Genomic DNA, 21077 nt, shown 5'->3' with positions numbered 1-21077 from the left:
CCAATGGGTTTCTTGGGAGAAAGCTTGTCGACTGATGAACAAGGGGGGTCTAGGGATCAAATGCCTTTCAGACATCCAAGACATGCTTCAGAAGAAGCTCGTGCATGCGTACCACACACTCCCCATTGGGGAGTTTCATATCAGCCAAGTACAACAAATGGGCTCGTAGAGATATGGATATTCAGGGCCATCGCAGGTGGCGGACTTGGCAGTGACATTGGCTAGCGATAGCCAAGGTCACACGTTTGCATGTCGGCCACGACAACATTATCGCCTGGCATGCTACATGGCTAGCTGACGCGCCCTTAGCCCATCATCCACACATCGAACCTCATCGCTTTTGATTGACCATGTCACAACTGCTCACAGACAACACGCATAGTAACCTTTTGGAGGAGCATGGCCTCCCCTTAGACACGTTACCCCATGCCCATAGTAATCTCATCGGGACCACTCAACGAGCATCCTATTTGGATGCTTACCCTCGATGGGTCCTTCTCTTGCCAAATCTTCTTGGGAGAATTTCGTGAGAAATCCCCCACCCAACACTAGGGTCACCGCATTTGGCATCCGACGATCATCACTCGCGTCTCCTTCTTCCTTTAGAGACCAATGCATCGTGGCCTCCAGACTAGTGATCAAGTGACTCGTATCGGTCACTCCCTTAGTTTGCATTGCCATTTTTGCCCCGCATCTCCCTGGGCTGAGACTATGGTGCACCTTTTTGTCCATAGTAAGACAACCCTAAACTGTTGGCACCAAATTACACATCATTGGTGCCCACTACTATGTACCCCTTCTACTCTAGCACCGTTAGAGTGTTTTGGCAAGATTTTTGTCTCGCGAATGCACAGCCCATTCCTTCACATCACCATAGCTTACTTACTATTGGAAATCTGAAAAGGTCGAAATTTTTCTCATTTTGCAGGCACCCCCATGCGAGCACCGGATATCATGTGACGAGTACAACAATGGATACAATGCATCCACCATCTCATACCGCCCTACGCCCGCAGCTCAGCCCTCACATGCAATCTCCTTCACACTTCGGGCATTATTGTGACCCTCGCCCACATCACCATTCAGCTACAACTTGTCAATTAGCACGCACTACCAATTGGCATCCTCAAGTTGAATGTGGATGTTTTGGCCAAAGGGAACCCGAGACTAGATGACGGGGGTGGTATCCTTCACAATCACACAGGGAGTATTCTTTGCCTTCTCATCCTTTTATGGTATCCAAATTAACACGACAGCCGAGGCTATGTCAATACATGATGGTTTGCTCCTCTACGAGGTACGAAAACTTCACAATATCGTCACAGAATTAGACTTACAGATGTTAGTTGATATGCTTCGTGAAAGTTTATGCTCCCAATGGCGACTGTAGTGCATATGGCGAGACATCATGCGGTGCCTCCCTCGCTTGACTAGTGTTCATCACCAACTGTGCGAGGGCAACCAGACGACGGATGCCCTAGACAACATGCAGTATGCACATGAACCTCTTCTCTTATTGTCTCTTGGCAGGAACTCCCTCATGCAGCCCGTGGATGCTATTGCGTTGAGCGCCTCGACTTGCCGACTCTTCGTACATGTTGCACATCATCGAAGGAGGAACTGCGAGACTGGCAGATTGCATGGAGTGCTGGGGCAGGAGAGCTCCTCCTCTCGCCTGATAGACTGACCTGTCGCGCACCTAAACGTTGACACTTGTGGACGGTAGCGGGGTGGATGAGTCATATCTAGTAAAGACCACGAGAAGAGCACTCGTGCCATCAGGAGTATGTGAAGCCCTCATAACGGGGTGGATTGTACACACTCCAATCATTGCACCACGCTACAAGGGCTTCACTTACTCCTAATGGCACGAGTGCTCTTCTCATGGCCTTTTACTAGATATGACTCATGTACCATGGGCATGGGCGAGTAGGGTCTGTGTGTAATTGGGACATGTATGCTTGATCCATGCTTATAGGCTCTAATAAATAATACATTTAACAAATAAACATCCCTCGGTGGCATCTAGGGCACGGATGGATCGATCTACGGGAACAACCTTAGGGTTGGTCGTACCTAGCACCGTGTTTTTTGCCAATAAACAAAAAAATAAAATGGGGTTTTCACCCTTTTTCCATGCCATAGACTTGATCTACATGTGATGATTCATTGCCGATGCTTCCTCCCTCTCTTAGGAAAGATTATATTTTGGGGATCATGTCCTGCCTTGCTTTGGGATCGGGATCCTGTTACCCAAACAATGACTCTAGTAGCTCCCAAATTCAAATAATGTATGTTCTCCATTCTCCCCATTTTATTGATTGATCAAAAGCCTGTTTCCCTGGTTTTCAATTCTCTATAAAGAAGATCGATCAAAAGCCTGTTTCCCTGGTTTTGAATTCTATATCAAGAAGATCCTCTAGCTAAATAATTCAACGATTTAGGCCCATAATTTGATGCAATCTTTCCTCACTATTGATAATTCACATGATCATTGCCTTCCAAATAATGGAGCCTAGAAGCAATTCTGTAACCTATTTCCTGATCGCTCGATGGGGAGTGATAGATAGTTTAGGGACCCAACCCAATATCTACATATTGGGAAAATGTTGACTAACCCAAAGAAACTTAACCTCTTGTTTGGGTGGCAGATAATCCACACCAACAGTTGGGAGGGAGACAAAAGTATCATGCGACTCAAGGAAAGAGACACTAAGGCTAGCCACATCTTCATTGTCGATGATTTCGTGTAGTTACGCGGCATGCTCATGGAGTGTCAGAGAGGTGTACCACCCAAATGTGAAATGCATTAAATATTCCTTGTGCACTAAGTTATGTGGGTCTCTGTATAATTGATGTAATACGACCTATCGGGATCGGTCCGCTCGTATTACGCCACAGGAAGCAATGAATAAGTTCGTGAAGATATGAATGTATGCTGTTGTAGGAAATGTCGAAGGAGCAATAAATCGTTCGTTCGCAGGTGGGGGAAGAAGGTCCTCGTCGATCAAGGGGAAGATATTGATCCGAGATCAAACTCCCAATGACCCTATTGACCAACTAGACGACTAAACGGTGAGGGGTGTTTGACGGCCCTAGGGTGTTCAACGCCTAAGTCAACGAGTACCCTTTCAACCACAAGAAAAGATCCTAAATCTCGACGAAGGTGGCTAACCTATCCGTAGATTAGCTTGAAAAACGGCAGAGGACGCGATAGCAGAACACGACACTGAAAGAAGTAATGATACTGGAGTAAATGTAGAGGAGACGGGCGGGTACCTGATGTGTCGGTAGTCCACGGCGTAATTGCGTCACATCAAAGTCGAGAGTGGATCAGGCGGCGGACGGCGAAGCTGGATGACCGGATGCAGGCTTGAGGAAAACACGAGCAAGGTGGACAGCTCGGGGGCATGCATCGTGAGGGCCCACGGACGCGGGTGATGGCATGGCGGGAGGGCGCTGGCCGACGCGCGACGCGCGGCGCAGATGGGCGCACGGGCACGAGCGCGCACGGCCCGCGGTTGTGGGCGGGCGCGGGGCGCCGAACGCCGATGAGCGCGCCTGAACGCGGGCGGACTGAGCGTGGAAAACGCGCTCGTGCGCGGCGGCGCGCGCAGACAAGTGGCGCGCTGCCGCTAATTGGCGCGAGACCGCGGGAGGAAGAGAGGGGTGTGGGCATGGGGTGCCACGCGGCGTTCGAGCGCCGAGGGCGCGTAGACGCGGGCAGCTGTGCAGGCCGGTGCGAGGCACAGGTGGGCGCGCAGACGTGGGTCAAGCGGGGGTTGAGAGCGATGCCGGCGGCCGCTGACGGAGGAGGAGCGCGGGGGCAGGCGCCGGCGGTGGTGGAGTTGATGATGGCGGGTGGATCTTGGGGCCAAGAAAGGGATTCTTGACCGGTAACTGCCAAGAACCCTCCAAGAAGAGGAGTTCTTGATAGTTCTGGGAGGGCTTCCTCGGTGGAATAGAGTATCCCAAGAATGATGAGCGTCGCCGACGTTTCTTGAACCTCGGGCACCTTCGGAGTGGTCTCGACGAAGGATTCTTCAGCTCCAGGCGGCGGCGACTTCTTGGAATCTTTAATCATTCCGGAGTGATCTCGACGGAACGATTGAACACGTCGTCACGGAGTGATCTCGACGTGACGACGGGGCTCTAACCACGGAGTGATCTCGACGGGGCACTTTTTAACCATTCAAAAAAGAAATAAGAGTCATTATTTTAAGTCCTCAAGCCTCGATCCCCGTCCTACATTTATTCCCAAAAAGCCATCTTTTTTTATTGGGCCATGTCACCCAGCTGAAAAAGTTGAAAGAAAACTATTAAGCTTAAAATGTCATAATGGTTTGCAGATAATGATTAGTTTAGACCAATCATTAACCGGGTTTAATGATTGGTTGTCGCCAATCATTATCCCTAACTGTGGTTGGGGTCTGTTCCATGAATCAAACGGCAAAACGTGGTGTCAAGGAAATAAATGGGTTTAAAAAGATCCCAAAAGTCATATGAAATTAAATAAAGGCCCAAAAATTATAAATAAATATGTATTTTGACTTAGAAAACCATATCTTTGCGAATTTAATGTCAAAAAACTCTGGAAAAATTATATTCTAACCCCAAAAAGTATATTCTTTCAGCATTTGGTATCGAAAAATTCTTAAAGTACTTAAAAGTTCATAAAAGTCAAAATATCATTTTAAAATAGCTTTAATCATTTAAAGCCTGATAAAACAAATATATAATTGATTTAATGCAAATAAACATGTAAAAAGGCCAGATGAAGCTACTAAATATGTGTGTCGTCACTCATCACCTTTACCATTAAAATTGAGCTAATTGGCTCTGACTTATGGGTTCTATCACCTATCTTATCACATTATGGGTTCTCATACTATGTTGTCATTTTATGTTTTTGGCAAGTAGAATAGAAAATTTCCTCTTAAAAAGAAAATTTACACATTGCCTTCTTTAATTGAATTTAATTAACGAATAGATAATTTGCTAGTAAAATTCAATACTTTCAGTCATATTGGGTTGGGGAGTATTCGTCCCTCTTTCCATACTTTAATACTCATTGAATTGATCGAGTATCTTGTCCACACAATCGTAAGAAAAATGGAACTGGTCAAATATAAAATAGATACATTATAGAGAGCACTTGTGTCCCTTCATAAGGCCAAAATGCCAAATAAATGTTGGGATTAAGCAGTAAAAACTTCTGCCTACCTTGTGAAACACAATGACCGTGAAAACACATATTTTTAGTAGGTAGACATGATTATATTTACATATTTATTTGCACTTAATTTAAAATATGATTTGAATTTTGTAAATTTCAGATATTTTAGAGAATCTTCTGATATTATATTCTGAAAGAAAATATTTTTGAGTCAATTATGATTTTCCCTCAATTTTTGACGTTCTATTTGCAAAGGTAAGAAGTTTTTAAGTCAGAAGATATATTTATTTATATTTTTGACTTTGTAGTTAATTTAATATGAATTTATTAAGGCATTTTCAATTTTTAATCTTTGCCATGCAACATGTCATCATTCAATTAAATTAAATTGTGATCAATCAGCATTTCCCACAATGATTGGGGCTGCCAATCATTGTGAAAATTATGGTATTGCAAATTGTATTGTGATAATAACCAATCATGATCTGATTACGTGTCATTTTTTAATACGCATGTATGATATGGACGAATAGAAAATGGGCTGATTTTCTTCACAAAAATATGTTGCTTGGACTGATGATGACACATTTGATTAATTTTTTTTGCATTAATTTAGTTTTTTGAAATGTCAACAATGTTGGCGCTGCCTCACATGTCATGTAAAGAGCATGACATGTATACACATGGTGTGCAAGCATACAAGTGATTCCCAAATGTTAAAATCATTTTCACTGAAATGACAAAAAGGGGGACGTGGTGCACATTGAACCGACACCACCACACAGGCTTGTAAATGTAATTTTTTTTTGTTTTTTTCTTATATGGCGCAGGACATGGCCATTATGACAATGGAAAATTGGGGTGTTATTATACTATCATTGTAAATTTAAGTCATCTTAATCAAATACAAGTTTTAATTTTATGAACTAACTCAAATATGTATCCTCAGAGTGAGGTCATCTCTACAGGGGTTGGGCTTTAGAGATAGATTTAATACCTAATTGAGGATTTAGAAAAATAATAGATACTAAATATACTAAGATAAATTAGTTATGTAATATAATTATAGAAGGGACAAAGCGATAATAATCAAGATAGTGAAAAGATGGAATTTAAGCAAGACAGTAATTAGTAATAGTTAGAAAGCAATGCAGAAATGTACAGGTAAGATATTTATAAGATAATATATGATTTATATCATTAAAAGGATTATTATTATTATTTGTATTTATATTAGAGGTAATGAATTAGTGGTATAATCTAAATTATGTAAATTTAGATATAGTATTATAGTAAAGGGATTTATTAAGATAGGTAGTGGCAAAGTTATTTTAGATTTGTAATAAGATATACAAGTAATATCCAGAGAGAGATAAATTAAGATACTATTCTTAATAGGAAAAATTTTTATTATGATTATTTATTTTAATTAATAATTAGGTTATAAGTAAGAGGTGATAGATAATAATATTAATTTAATATTTAAGGTGATATTGAATAATGGTTTAAAATATAAGAGGAAGGATGGAGGAAAATGGATTAAAATGATAGTGAGAAGAACATAATTAAGTAGATAAATATATGGATATAGGTGTTGAACATTGGAACATTATTCTCCAGTCTCTCGTGATAGAATTCTCTAGGACACCCTAGAAGAGTGAAGGAGGAGACAAGATACTCAAAAAACAAAAATAAATGTCTTATATTTCTCACGAGGCTTTTTGGTTTATTCTTAGGCTAAGTTCTCCATTACAAAAATATAAGGCCCATTACAAATACAAGAAAGTATCCAAGAAAGGGAATATAACAAAAAGAAACAATATTTCGGCTGGCACCTCCCCTCAAGCTGATCGGTAGATATTTTTCACTCCCAGCTTGGAAAAAAGCCGATGTAATAAACTGCATGGAATGCCCTTGCTGAGTATGTCTAAACAACTTGCTGAGTGACGGAATGTACTTCATATGAATCACTTTAGAATCAATTTTCTCTCAGATGAAATGTTTCTATCAATTTCAACATGTTTTGTCCTATCATGTTGAACTGGATAGTGGGCTATATCAATAGAAGACTTCCTGTCACTATAAATTATGGTAAGGCAGTCTTGAGTTACATTGAGATCGATGAGAAAATTTCTGATCCAAAGGATTTCACCAATTCCTTTTGATACCGCTCTAATTTAAGCTTCAGCACTTGACCTTGGCACTACCTTTTGATTCTTGATGCGCAGTTAATCACTCTACCACCAAGAAACATACAATATCCAGTTGTAGATCTATGATCAAATATAGAGCCACCATAAATGTACGCTTCCAAATTAGTTTTTTTTTCCTTTTTGGAATACCAACCCATGTCCAGCTGTCCCTTTCATATAGGCAAGCACTTTGAGGAGTCCTACTTCAAATGCAATATATGGTTGAGGATGATTAAGTTATATAACCTTACCAATCAACTTCTGATATTTTCCACGATCAACAGGAATTTCTTCTACACACAGTCCTAGCTTTAAATTTGGATCCGTACGTAATGGTGATGGTTTACAGTGGCACACATCCATCTCTTTCAAAATGCCCAGAATATATTTCCTCTGAGAAATAATAATACAATTAGAAGAATAAGCCATCTCTATTCCCAGAAAATACCTTAATAGCCCAAGAGATTTGATATAAAAAATTGGAGAAAGTCTCTAACTTAAGATATAAATCTCTTCCTCATCATTCTCAGTGACAATAACATCATCCACATAGACACGTAAAACAGCCACCTTTCAACTTAAACTTGTATTGACAAATAGGGTATGATCTCCATTACTCGGACAATATCCCATGTCTTTCATTGCCAGAACGAACTTGTCAAACCACTCCCTGGATTATTGCTTCAATCCGTTTGATACCTTTTTAAATTTGTACACTTGGTCCTTGCACATTTGTGGATATATCCAGGAGGAATTTCCACATAGATTTTCTCGTCTAGATCACCATGTATAAATGCATTCTTCACATCATATTGATACAATTTCCCATGAAAGTTAGCTTCCACAACGAGCAGAATACGTACTGCATTCAATTTGGCCACAGGAGCAAATGTTTCACCATAATCAATTGCATATGGTTGAGTATACCCTATACCCTTTTGCAACCACCTGGCTTTGTACCTATGCAATGTACCATCAGAATTTTACTTTATGGTGTAGAATCCCACATGGATCTGAGAAGAATTTTTCAAATTCATTGAACATTACATCTAATGACACAAAAATTTTCTTGGATGGAGGGTGATAGCATTTATACCCCTTTTAAGTTGATGTGTATTCTAAAAATAAAATTTTAGGGCCTTTGGACTCAGCTTATCAATTCGATGATGTATATGGACAAAAACTGTGCAACCAAAAATTCTAGGCTTCATTGCAGTTTTCAATCCTACAAGAGGAAAAACTGGGTCATAATATCCAGAGGACTCTTGTATATTAGCACTTTGGGTGGTAAATGATTGAACAAATAGGCAGATGTCAGCAAGGTCTCTTCCCAGATATACTTAGGTACTCTTTGATGAATGAGCAGAACTCGAGTTGTCTCTACAACATGCCCAATCTTCTTTTCAGCAACACCATTGTGCTGTGGTGTATAAATACCACACACCTGAAAATAAGATATCAATATTGTGCTAAAATAGTCTCAGGCATTATCTGTTCTGAACCTCTTCAGCTAGAAACCAAACTGGGTTTGTACCAAGATAATGAAGTGTTTTTAAATGTATGTTATCTCAAACTTCTATAAAGAAGATTCACCCATGTCAATTGAGTAGATTTACAACAAGTATAAGGAACCATCAAGCACCATTCAACAATGGCATGGTACACGCCCTCGACACAGCACTATGTATAAGATCAAATGGATTTTCAATTCACTCACCATTCCCCGTGAACGATGGCCTTTTATGTTTAGCACACTGACGTGCATCACATATGAGCTTGGAAAGATCCACATTATGAGCAAAAACAAGAAACATGCATCCCAAAAGTTCAAATAATGGATGACTCAAAAGAGAATGAAACAGTTAAACTTGTTTTATTATTGAAAGATTGTCTTCTTCAACATAAAATCTTAAATTTACCATCAGCACGGCAGCTGCTTTACCATGCACAGTTAGCAAGCCATGTCTCGCCTCAATTGGTCCAATCGTTTGACTGAACTTCTTTCACATACAAAGCAACGAGGAGAGTCTAGAGTTAGAGTAAACAGAGAGTCCTTAACCAATTTATGAGGATAAATTGATTTTACTTTAAGCTTAGGAACATGCAAAAAAACTTTCAGCAATCCCAGACCCTTTATATGCTAATGGTCCTAATACGAGTGAATGAAAACATTTTTTCCCTTGGAGCCAATACTCGTCGACTTCAAAGACAGACATAATACTCAATAAAATTTCAAAAATATGAGGTCATGTGATCTGTACCCGAAGAATCAATAATCCAACAGGAAGACTTGTATGTACTATGGATGTCAAAAAAGGTACGATGTTTACCAATGCAATGCTCACCCTTGGACACCATGGATGTGTTTACTGGATGGACCATGCATCTCAATTTTTTGTAACTCCTCCTTGAGAGCGTAGAAATCATTGAGTGTGGGATGAGCTACATCATCTCCACTTGTAGACTAGTGTCCTTTCACTATTTATTGAGTATTTGCAGAATGCACCAGGCTTATTTTGGTGGTCGACCATGTAGGTCCCAAGAGTTTTCTTTCTTGTGTACCTTCCATTTTCTGTAGTAACATACATTTAGCTCTCTGGTCTGCCATGTAGATTTACCCTTTTGATGTTTCTGATTATGCATTGCACTTGGGTGAGGCTTCGAGTGCTTGTCATTGATAGTCGCTATAAGACCAGTACCAGTCTCACCAGTTGATACATTAGATGAATGTTGTCTAGGCTCTCTTCTTCAAGTATACATTTTATAGTTTGTTCTAAGTTTGGAAGTCTATTTATTGATAATTTGACGTCTCAATGAGTCAAACTCATTGTTAAGTCACATATGAAGCTTATATATCTGGTATTTCATAGCATAATGTCGACCGAGGCAATCTGTCTCTGCAATGTGATTGTAATGATCCATATCATCCCACAGACCCTAAAGTTCACATATGTAAGCTTAGACTGTTTTGTCACTTAGCTGAAGAAGTGTTGCCTTTGTTTCCAGCTCATAAAGTTGTCAATCATTGTTTGTCTTCATGCAGCATGTATGAATTTCATCTCAGATCCCTTTTCTAGTATCAAATATAAGATATTTTGGGACAAGATCTCCTCACATACTATTGAGAAACCATGTCTTGACTGTAGCATATTATGCTTTCCACATGGTGTAATGTGGATTGGGTGGCTTCGCCTCTTCAACCAAGTTATGACCCAATCTCCTTCATTCAAGAATCATTTCAACAAACTGGCTCCAATGCAGTAAGTGTATCCCAATATATTTCATGGATTCTGGGATTGAATGATGCAAAATACAATAAAATCCTTGCTCTTGTTGAGTAATCTGGAGACTGTTAGTCTCTGACTTCTCCATTGCAAACTGCTACAACTGTTGTATCTACATTGGTTCAACAAATAGTAGATGGCAGCTAATATGGCACTGTATATACGTCACTTGTCACTTATGCTTCTAGTTTAGCCTATAAGATAATCACGGTAACACATGAACTTTGGCATCAAACCATTGATCTACACCATATTGTTAGATGAAATGTGTATGTGACAACTGTTGTCACAAGAGAGGCCTTGTATGGTAGAGGAAAAAATTCCACATCAACCTTAACGCCACAATAAGTGTACCTTTGATTTTTGCGACGATCTTGATTCCACACAAGGATTGACTAAAACAAATTCTTGATTATATTATCACTACACAATCACATTATGTTTTCACTGACAATGACGAGACACAAACGATACTCCAAGAACACCTTCATCAAATATGATACATCTTCAACTATGACAACAACATGTGCTCCACAGATGTCTGCACCACATACAATTGCTTCAAAAACGCTTCGATACCATATTGAAAAATTTGACATAATTTATCATGTCTCATGATAGAATTTTCTAGTACACCCAAGAATAATGAAGGAGGAGACAAGAAATCCAATAAACAAAAATAGCTGCCTTATACTTCTGACTGGGTTCTTGGCTTATATGTAGGCCAAGTTGTCCATCAAAACGGGTTAACAATAGAAGATCCATTACAAATATAAGAAAGTATAAAAAAGGAAATATAAAAAAGGAAATATAAAAAAGGAAATATAAAAAAAATAAAAATATAAAAAAGGATATGATTTTAATAGTTTGAGAGGGATAGAGAATATATTTTAATTCTTTGAAGATTTGAACGAATTAGATAGAGAGGGCGAGATCTAGAACAAGAAGGCAAATATTGAGGGTTAATTAGCATTTAATAATATGATTAGGGGATAGAATATTTTAATAGAATATGTTTGATATTATTTATATATTTAATGATTAATTTTTTAATTTTTTACACCACACAATAGGAAGAAAATAGGATTAAATGGGGCAACTGCCTCAAAGAGGCCAATCTCATTAATTCTATTAAAATTTCACTCTGCCTTTTGATTTGAAAATTGATCCAACAATCTAAAGAGGATAAACACGTAAAGATCTACCAGATGGAGTGTAGAAGATAACCTGAATCACCCTGATTTAGGTGGGCTGAGAATGGGGATGTTGGTCGCCAACTCATAGCTTTAGTGTGCATGTCTGCCACCTTCCTCCATGCTTGTGCAAATCAGGGATCCTATGGAGCTGACCAAGCACTGTACTGAGCTCCCTAAGCCTCTAGGGAGCTGCCAGAACCCCTAGATGCCCAGGTAAACCCAAGGACGAGTCTCTCATTGCCACTGAAAATTATCATCAGAAGTTAAAATAGTTGTGGCCAGATAGGATCCCTTAAAGGGTCAAGGAAGGGCTCTCGAAGGTCGTGGATACCATGGCCCAGCACTAGAGATCCTCTTAAGAATCCATTTGTCAGGATATCATGCTCCTTTCCCCAGAATCCCCTGCCCGATTGAGGAGAACAATGGATAAGGGTAGAGATTTACTTCTCTACCCTTGACCATATAATCTTAGTGACATAATATCAAACAGCTGCAATAAAATTGCAGTCATGGACCCTATTTTACCAAGAGGTGGACAAGAATCCACATTAGATCTGCCATTTCAATGGCCATCATCATCGTCAACACACCTTGTCAGCCATTCTTTTCCCTGGTTTGTTTGTCAAGGAGCCCTACCATCCTTTTTAGCGCTCACGAACAACCAAGAGCCTACAAGAAGAAAAAAGTATAAGTAATTTTTGTTCTAAATCTCACCCTTTGATCTTCTTTATGAAGTTCAGATGGCTGAAATTATGTCCACATACTAAAAATAAGCCGATTGTCACACAGCCTTCAGGCCAGGTTGCCTTGAAGCCTAATCATTATTTTTTATTTGACTCATTAAGTTCTCGACTGGTTGGGTCAGAATTTATCTCCTTGTTTGTCTGGCCCGACCCACCAACTACTTAAAAAGGAGTAAGATGTTAATCACATATCAAATAAATTTAGAAAAATTATGATATATGAATGACATTCATGTATGCCTATCAAATTAAATAAACCATCTTCCCGCGCATGTACGAAGGCTGCGCTCTCAATACTGGACCTCTGACATGGGTCTTCCATGTGGCCCTCAATAGGTCTCAATGGGCTCCTTGTGCTCATGTTGCTTGCAACCTGGTGTTCATTGTTTGGAGATCCATCAAGGTTGTCGTGGTCCCCGAAATATTTGGAAAAGTTCAACAGAGAAGTGGATAGGCTTATATGCATCAGCAAATCATATTGATCCCAGAGGACATAGGGATCTAAGGTTAGTCTCTTACCTTTCATTGATCATTCTTCAATGCATCATCTAGATAAATATAAATCATCACATCCTTCCAATTTAATCAATTATCATTATCCAACATCCTTCATCATCTCCATCACATCCCCTTTTCCATTCTACATCCAATTTTTTTTTTTCTGAATCATCCATTCATCATTTTCACTTATCCACCATATCATCCTATTCTCACCTTCTCACAAATCTTCCACTATCACATTTCTCCCTTTCTCTCATTTGATCTATTTAAGTCTTCCCTCTTATTCTTATTCATCTGATCCATATTAACTAGTCATTCTCACCATCTCATCTCCACATTTTTATCACATCATTATCTCTTATCATATGCATATCTCTTTCCATCCTTTTGAATCAATACATATAGAGTGTTAAATCCCGAAGATATGTCCCTCGCGGAGATGACCCGTATTCATCTGCTACCTAGAATAAGTACATATCAGTTTATAATTTTTATTGATTAAACTCAAATTCAACAATGATGTAATTAAACCTAACTTTTTGAGTTTATCAGATCCCACATATTCTTAAAAATAAATCTTCATATGAAGTATTACATAAAATTTCACCTGATTATTCATTTTTGATAATTTTTTGTTGTTTATGTTACCCCATACCTGAGATATTATGAAAATTATAAGTTATTTGTCAGGTTTGACAAATACATTTTATGGGCTATAGCTCGATTCATTTTGGATACAAATGTATCTCTGCATATATTTAAACTGTATATTTGACAATATGTTGTATCCAATGAAGATTTATTTATTCTTTTATTTTAAAAAAAGAGAGAGTTCAAGCTTACTTGGTCCTCATCCATATCTATATTCAGCAATGCTCCACACTTTTCAGCTGTAATAGCTACTCTTATAAAAGATTCCCAAAGGACATGAAATTGATAAATTAGTTACCGATGATGATAACATGGTCAATATTTGTCAAAATATTCATTAAACCAAGACGAAAAACTCGAAGAGGATTACAATTCTCACTCATCTACGATTAAATATACATCAGATTGGTTCCCATAACAGGGAGTTGTTCTTAAAACTCAAAAACTTTGAAATGTTTATCTAAAAGAGGATATTCACTGTGGTAAATGCTATAATCAAACCGAGAAACCTAAAATGGAAATCAAAATCATTGACTTACAACAATCTCACTACGTCTTACAACAACCTTGGCTATTACCAAAGAACCTACTTCATTTTCCAGTGCATCCAAGGATAAATTTTGGATACAAGCCATGTCCATTAGATTTTGTGCTTTAATGCAGAATGAAATATGGACATTTTTTTATAAAATTCTAACTTTCATGTAATAAGATGCGTGGGTCTACACATTAAAAAGATAAACCACTACTGAAATTTACAGATACAAAGAAATATTGGTCGCAAAAGGGTGCAACCAACGAGATTACATAAAACTTGAATAAACCATAAAAATGTAATACTATTGTTATCAATTGCCATAGTAATAATTAAAACATAGTTTTATCAGATGTCCACAGAACCTTCCTACATGGGGACTTCTATGAAGAAATCTACATTGAAACCCTTCAGGTTAGAAATATTTAAGTTACCCTGATCATGATTGTCAAGTTAAGAAAACAATTTATGGTTTGATTGTTTGCCCCATTTTTGGGATATTGAAATTTTGGTATACAATTTATATGAAACGTCTGCCATTAAGGATTTAGGCCTTTGTCTTCAATTTTTGTGTTGAACTTGTTCCACATGAATGCAGTTATATTTTGTGTCAGTATAAATATATTTTCTCATTATTACACCAAACAGGCATGGAAAACATTAAACTGTCGTCCACTTCATGGTCTTTATCGACGTCCACCGTCAGCAATAATAAACTACGTGATGATTCACATTACAGGAAAATTGTAGGATCAATTAAATATAGTTCTCTCACTAGATTAGACATTTCCTTTGATGGGAACTGGAAAGCACCTAAGCATTTATGTCGCTACCTGAAAGACATTGTTCTTTATGGGTTACTTATTCATAATAGTCTGAATTTACTATCCATGCCTTCAGCAATGCAGATTGAGCAGGAGATCAGAGTGATGGATGGTCAGTATGACCTTTTTTAGAATATATTTGAAACAATTAAGCCTCCTGGTCTTCTTTCAAACAACATTCGTTAGTAAGATCAAAGCATAGAAGCATAACACAACTCCTTGGCTACCGTGGCATCAGAGATCCTGTGGATTTGAGTTCAAGCTGATTCTCTGCCAATTATTTGGTGTGATGATATCAGAAAAAATTATTTGGCTGCAGATTCAATGTCTCATGCGATGACGAAATAAATTGAAATTGACAATCATTTTGTTCTGGAACAGGTTGCAGCCAAAAACAAAAGGATCAACTTCATTAATTGTGCAGGGCAGCTTGCGGATGTTCTCACAAAATTTCTCTCGACAACACAATTTGTGCAGATAAGGAACAAGCTCAATATTTTATTTGCATCATTTAGCTTGATGGGGGGTCATGCAGAGTCAACAACTCATCGTCCAACCAGCAGCAGCACTGACAAACATGACTAAACTGAAGGATCGGACTGATAATAAAGGGCTCGCACTTTGTGTTGAGACATCTATCGGCCAGGATTGAATCTAGGACTAAACATGCATATGATTTATTAGAAACAGATAGGATTCAATGTAGATAGGATGTGAGATAAAGCCTGAGACCAAAAATACAGAGGGCAATTATAACACTACAATTAAATCATAAAAGTAACTGTTATAAAGTTATAAGTATGACATTATAAACACAAACCGATGTTAACAACCTAATTAGTGGAATACAGCTCTGAATAATAACCTTATCTTATATATCTTCCTATGTCTCTCCTTCTCCCCACTTTTTCTCTTGTTGAATCATTCTCAATTTCTTTCAAGAGAGCGCGAGAGCATGTGTGAGAGTTAAAACAATAGAGACAGAGAGAGAGACAGAGAGAGAAGTGTTGACAGCAATTGTTATCTTCATCCAAGTCCATTACGGTCATCATCCCCATCCACAACTGTCCTCGCCCCCTTTGTTTATGATGATCATCATTACTGTTATTGACAGTCACCACTCTGGACGATTAGGTTCATCATCCCCTTCATCAACAACAATTCATTGTCTCCATCATTGATGGTCGTCATCCCCTGCCATTACAGTCCTCGTCCCCAGCCATAACAATCCTCGACTCTGTCCACAACGGTCCGTCATCAGTCCAACAATCCTAGTTGCCCAACAGCAAAGAGGCACCAAGTACAAGGTGTCCCCTTAAATGGGCCCAGAAACGTTTTATCTATAAAAGTTATAAACGAGATTTGAAAATAATCTAGGAAATCGCAGAAAATCAGGAAATGGGAAGGACTGATTCATAAAAGTAAATAAATCCAGGTTATCCTGAATGAACAAAGTGTCAGCTGGACTTATTGAGAAGAGGAACAGATGGGGTGCACTGCGTTGACTTTCAGGGAAGTCAAAACTCTGAGCTCCTCAGCTTCTCGCTGACAGTTGACCCAAAGGCGGGACCGCCTTTTCGGTAAGAGGTGAGGAACTCGATGGGGTAGCCCTTAAGATTGTGCGGGTTGACGCCGAGGTCCTCAAATTTGAGCGCTGGAGAAGAAGTTAACCCAGTCAACGACTCAGTTAGTCAACGGAAATAATCAAAACGAATGGAGAGATGGCCCACCGTCGTCCGAGACCAGGGTGTCAACGCTCAGGGCGTTGACCTCTTCTAGGTTGAAGATGTTGGGCGTGGGAAGAGGGAAGGGAAGCTTGTTCAACAAGAACTCCCTCGGGGAAGCAATAGCCTACAGGAAAAGTCAACTCATCCGTGGTCAACGATGTGGGTCCCAAGAGTTTGACCGAGAATGTTGACCAGTACAGACTTTAGTTGACTTACTCTCGCGATTGGGAAGGGAATCTTCACGTACCGGGGCCACTCGCGGATAGTGTCGAACATGAGGTCTGCCTGAATAACAAGAATTTCTCAATCAGAAGATGAAAAAATCCGTTGACTTCTAGGTCAACGAGCAGGGTGCGAAGAGCAGTGACCAGTTCATGAACAGTGAAAATGTCTGGACCGCCGAGCTCGTACACCTTGCCCATGCTACTGCCTTCGTCCTTCAAGGCCGCGATGATGGCCGAAGCCACGTCAACAACATATACTGGTTGGATTCTGCAATGCAATTTCACAGATAGAATCAATCAATTCAAAGTTTGCATAATTAAGTGAATGCAATTGTTCAAGTTTTGAGGAGACTCACTTTGTAGATCCATCGCCAATTAGAGGGATAAAGCTCCATTTTTTTGCAAAATGTGCCCACTTGTTCAGAATTCTATCTTCGGTGCCAATCATGACACCGGGCTTCATCACTGTGGCCTACAACTCAATGAAAGAGAGAGGGATTCTCAAACGCCATCATGCTGCTATTTACTTCGATTGCAGACAAGTTTTATCGAATTGTAGGGCATAAACCCCAAACCCTAAAACCCAAAAACCTAAGCCATAAATGTAAACCATAAACCACGTGTCGGGGACTGATCTAAATCTCAAACTGAGCATTCTTCCAGAAAAAAAAATCTTAATCTGAGCAACGGACTAATTGGCCCATTCCACTTACAGTGTAGATCACAGGATCTACCACCAATATGTGGACCTTCTTGATCTTGATCAGAAAATTACATTGATGTACTTTGTGATACCAAAGATCAAAGAGTGACATCTGATATCAATATCCGCATTCAAACTGATTGCAGACATTCGTATCAGTACAGATATCTAATACAAGTATCTGTAATACCGATATCCATCATCTGATAATAGTATCGAATATTGGCCGAGTCGTATCTCATTTAGGGCCTTAATGAGTTCTGATACCATAACCAGTACTCAATAATGTTATCAGGATGGGAAAACCCTAACCTGGACATTCAATTCGTCCATATAAAATCACTATCTGGGCCAACGATCAAGATTTGAAATCAGGACTGATCCGCCTATCATAAACTCTAAAACCAAGCCCCTAAAAGGAAAACAATTTGGTGGCCGCAGGAGATTTTGGAGCAAGGAATTAAGAGGGTACATGGTGCCTGTTGGCGCTTCGAAGAAACAAAAACGAAAGAATGGAATGAAAATGTTTCACCTCCGGGAATTCTCTTAAAATAGCTTCCTCAGCGGCAGCCTTCGTCCGCAACATTCTGGATGGAGACGTTGGCGATGCTCCGAGGCAAGAAACTTGAATAAATCTCATTATCCCGCCGTGTTCTTTTGCTATCTACAAGAATTTAAAATTTGTTAAAATATCATAGACTCATTTACATCAACAATTAGGAGGAGAAAATAATAATAGTTTAAAAATAAAACCACCCAAAAGACGGTATTTAATCAAAAACAAGATGGACAAGCCTAGTATGTTTTCTACATTTCCTTCACTTGTGGTCGTATAAAATCAGAGTCATCGCTAGTCTTTTGTGTGTCAATATGTTTCTTGCTTTTAAGAAGTTTGAAACGCCGATTCAAAGACAACAATGTATCAGGCAAACAAATACCACAAAGATTTGTTCATACTTTAACTTTTTTCCTCCAATAGGATCCAAGTTTTAATATCTAGAAATATTCAGCCCAGATTTTCTCCTTGTCAAGTGTATAGGTCGATGATGTAGCCAAAACCTGCGCAAGATTTCCTACCAAATATATGAACTCTTACTAGAAATAACGAATACTAACCACAGCAAGTTGTTTCGCCATGGAATAATTTACTTCTTCAAAACTGAAGTTCCTCGTCTCATAATCCCTTCCTGCCATCACAACGAAAAAGATAACCAAAATCATCCACGGAATTATTCATTCTGCCAGATGGACTAATTCATGTGCACCAACCAACGAGATTTAGAACAACATTTGCTTTGGCCATGACAGCTTTAATTGAATCTTCATCTCTAGGGTTGTACTTCATTGGCACTATCTAAGAACAAAGAGGCAAAAGTCAGAGTTCAGAAAAAAAAAAAGCCGAAGAATGAAAAATATGAGATTGACACCTGTCCAAGATCTCCCATGAGTTTCAAATGTCGATGCGAATCTTCAGAGCCCCGGAAAGGGACAAGAACTTGGGAACCCATTTTAGCTGCGAAGGAGGGCAAAAAGGAACCAGTCAAAAACAACGAATTCTTAATCCTGAAATGCCCAATGTTTGATTAACACTCACCGAGTTGTTGAACAACATAGCGCCCAAGAAAACCAGTGGCTCCAAACACAGTTGCCACAATGCCACTAAAATTTCATAGAATCGGGCTTACGACGATGAAATTAACCAAAAGAAAACTCTTCTCTCGGAATTTCACCTGACGGACGACCGACCGCCGGTGCCCTTTCGAACGAGATGCCCGACTCCCTTGACCGCGACGCTTGAGGAGTAACGCACGTCATGGGTATCGTACCCTGCAATGTGACATCCATATTCATAAAAAAACAAGCAAAATAGCACAATCGAGCGCCTAAACTATAAAATCAAAACACATAATCGAGATCGCGCGGAAGAGAAAACCCTAGAAAATCAAGACACAAGACATCGTTCGAGACGAAAATTTGGGGCCAAGAGATCAACCTGACGGCATTGGATTGACTGATTTAAGCTGCGCAGACAAGGCAGGCGATCTCTGTATCAATTGCTGCCATGATCCTCTCGTGTAACGCTGCATCGCTCCGGGGATCGGCTGACACGAACGACGAACAGCTTGAAGACCTCCCCAAATCTACGCAACAGAGCTTCTTGTATTTAAACTCAATTATAATGCTCCGCCGGAGCAGGTTTAGCAGTCCCCATGTTCCGTCATCTTCGCTAGCTAGTGGGCCTCGGCCCATTATAATAATTGGGCCCATGAAGCCCACCGGAGACAGACATCAGATCCTCCCAGGCCCGCGAACAAGCTTTTCTCACATTTAAGATGTATTTCCCAAGTATAATTATCCGATTTTTTCTAAATGGAACTAAGTTTTTTTGTGAAGTATATTCGTCCCATATGAAGAAAATTCTAAAAACAATATGATGTATTTAAAAAAAATATGGTGTATGGTCTACTCCAGGACTATATGTTTAATGTCTGCCCGCAAGCTGCTCGTCACTCTCTACCCAACCCCCTTCCCCCTATATCGTCTGCCATCGGATATGTCAATTATTGGGAGGCCCGTTTATTCAGAAAATATATTCTCAAATCCAAAATTGAACCCTGACATCTACACAGATATCGATATCGGTTATCGGTACTATAACAAGTGATGTCGGCTAGGGGATATTCGGTATCTGAAATATCGATTACTTGGAAGCCCATTATCCACAAAAAAGATATCCACGAATCTGACATTGAACCTTGATATCTAGACAGATATCGATATTGGATATCGGTACTGTAACAAGGGGTATTGATAGAGGGATATTAGATTTCCCCCTTTCGACATATGGTTAAGCATCCATGGCGATATTGGCATCCCAACAAGTGAAGCATATGTTCAGAAGGGATCATTACATCTCGACAATGATGATGCACGATGCTGATGTTGGCGGACTGACGTTAAAACCATAGCGTTGTCATCATCGATGTCCTCCATCTGTAGGGTCCCTAAATTTTGTTATTTGTTGCCAAGTAAAAAAAACAAGGTCACGGCTTGCAGACCCTAGTATAAAAAGAAATTACAACCGCCTGTCGTCAATCTGCCCTAGATTCACTCTCTGCCATTTCCCACCTTAATCTAATGATGAACTCAGAATAAACCATAATGTGATCCCCTGCCCTCTCATTACCTAGAACAAAAGCAACCAATTAAGTACACATTGTAAATTCGTAGTGCGATGACGACGACAACCCTCTTTTGTCAAGGGAGTCACACACGACATTAGCCTTTGTCATTATCGCTGTCATCGTAGGCGGAAAACAT

General features: G+C 39.5%; 1 protein-coding gene across 1 annotated transcript; it reads right to left on the bottom strand.

Moving 5' to 3' along the window:
• Window positions 1–16493: 16493 nt before the first annotated feature.
• On the bottom strand, window positions 16494–19910 carry LOC144710446 (NAD(P)-binding Rossmann-fold superfamily protein). Its single transcript, XM_078584219.1, has 12 exons — window positions 19750–19910; window positions 19487–19583; window positions 19351–19415; window positions 19184–19269; window positions 19026–19110; window positions 18873–18943; window positions 18289–18420; window positions 17410–17525; window positions 17198–17321; window positions 17046–17114; window positions 16833–16953; window positions 16494–16756 (listed from the first exon to the last, which is right to left on the bottom strand). The coding sequence occupies exons 1-12, from the start codon at window positions 19841–19843 to the stop codon at window positions 16620–16622; spliced, it is 1197 nt and encodes a 398-aa protein (XP_078440345.1). The 5' UTR covers window positions 19844–19910; the 3' UTR covers window positions 16494–16619.
• Window positions 19911–21077: the final 1167 nt, after the last annotated feature.

This window comes from Wolffia australiana, chromosome 12 (genome assembly GCF_029677425.1).
Source record: "Wolffia australiana isolate 7733 chromosome 12, ASM2967742v1".
Lineage (NCBI taxonomy): Eukaryota > Viridiplantae > Streptophyta > Magnoliopsida > Alismatales > Araceae > Wolffia > Wolffia australiana.
This window is presented reverse-complemented; position numbering and strand designations above follow the sequence as displayed.

What these genes read in the sequence shown, in the direction of transcription:
- LOC144710446 (XM_078584219.1), bottom strand. Translation starts at nt 19,843, where the DNA reads ATGCAGCGTTACACGAGAGGATCATGGCAGCAATTGATACAGAGATCG. An exon ending in CTATGTTGTTCAACAACTCG is followed by an intron (nt 19,270 to 19,350) that starts GTGAGTGTTAAT and finishes CCTCCTTCGCAG; the next exon opens with CTAAAATGGGTTCCCAAGTT. An exon ending in TTCCCTTCCCAATCGCGAGA is followed by an intron (nt 16,954 to 17,045) that starts GTAAGTCAACTA and finishes CTTTTCCTGTAG; the next exon opens with GCTATTGCTTCCCCGAGGGA.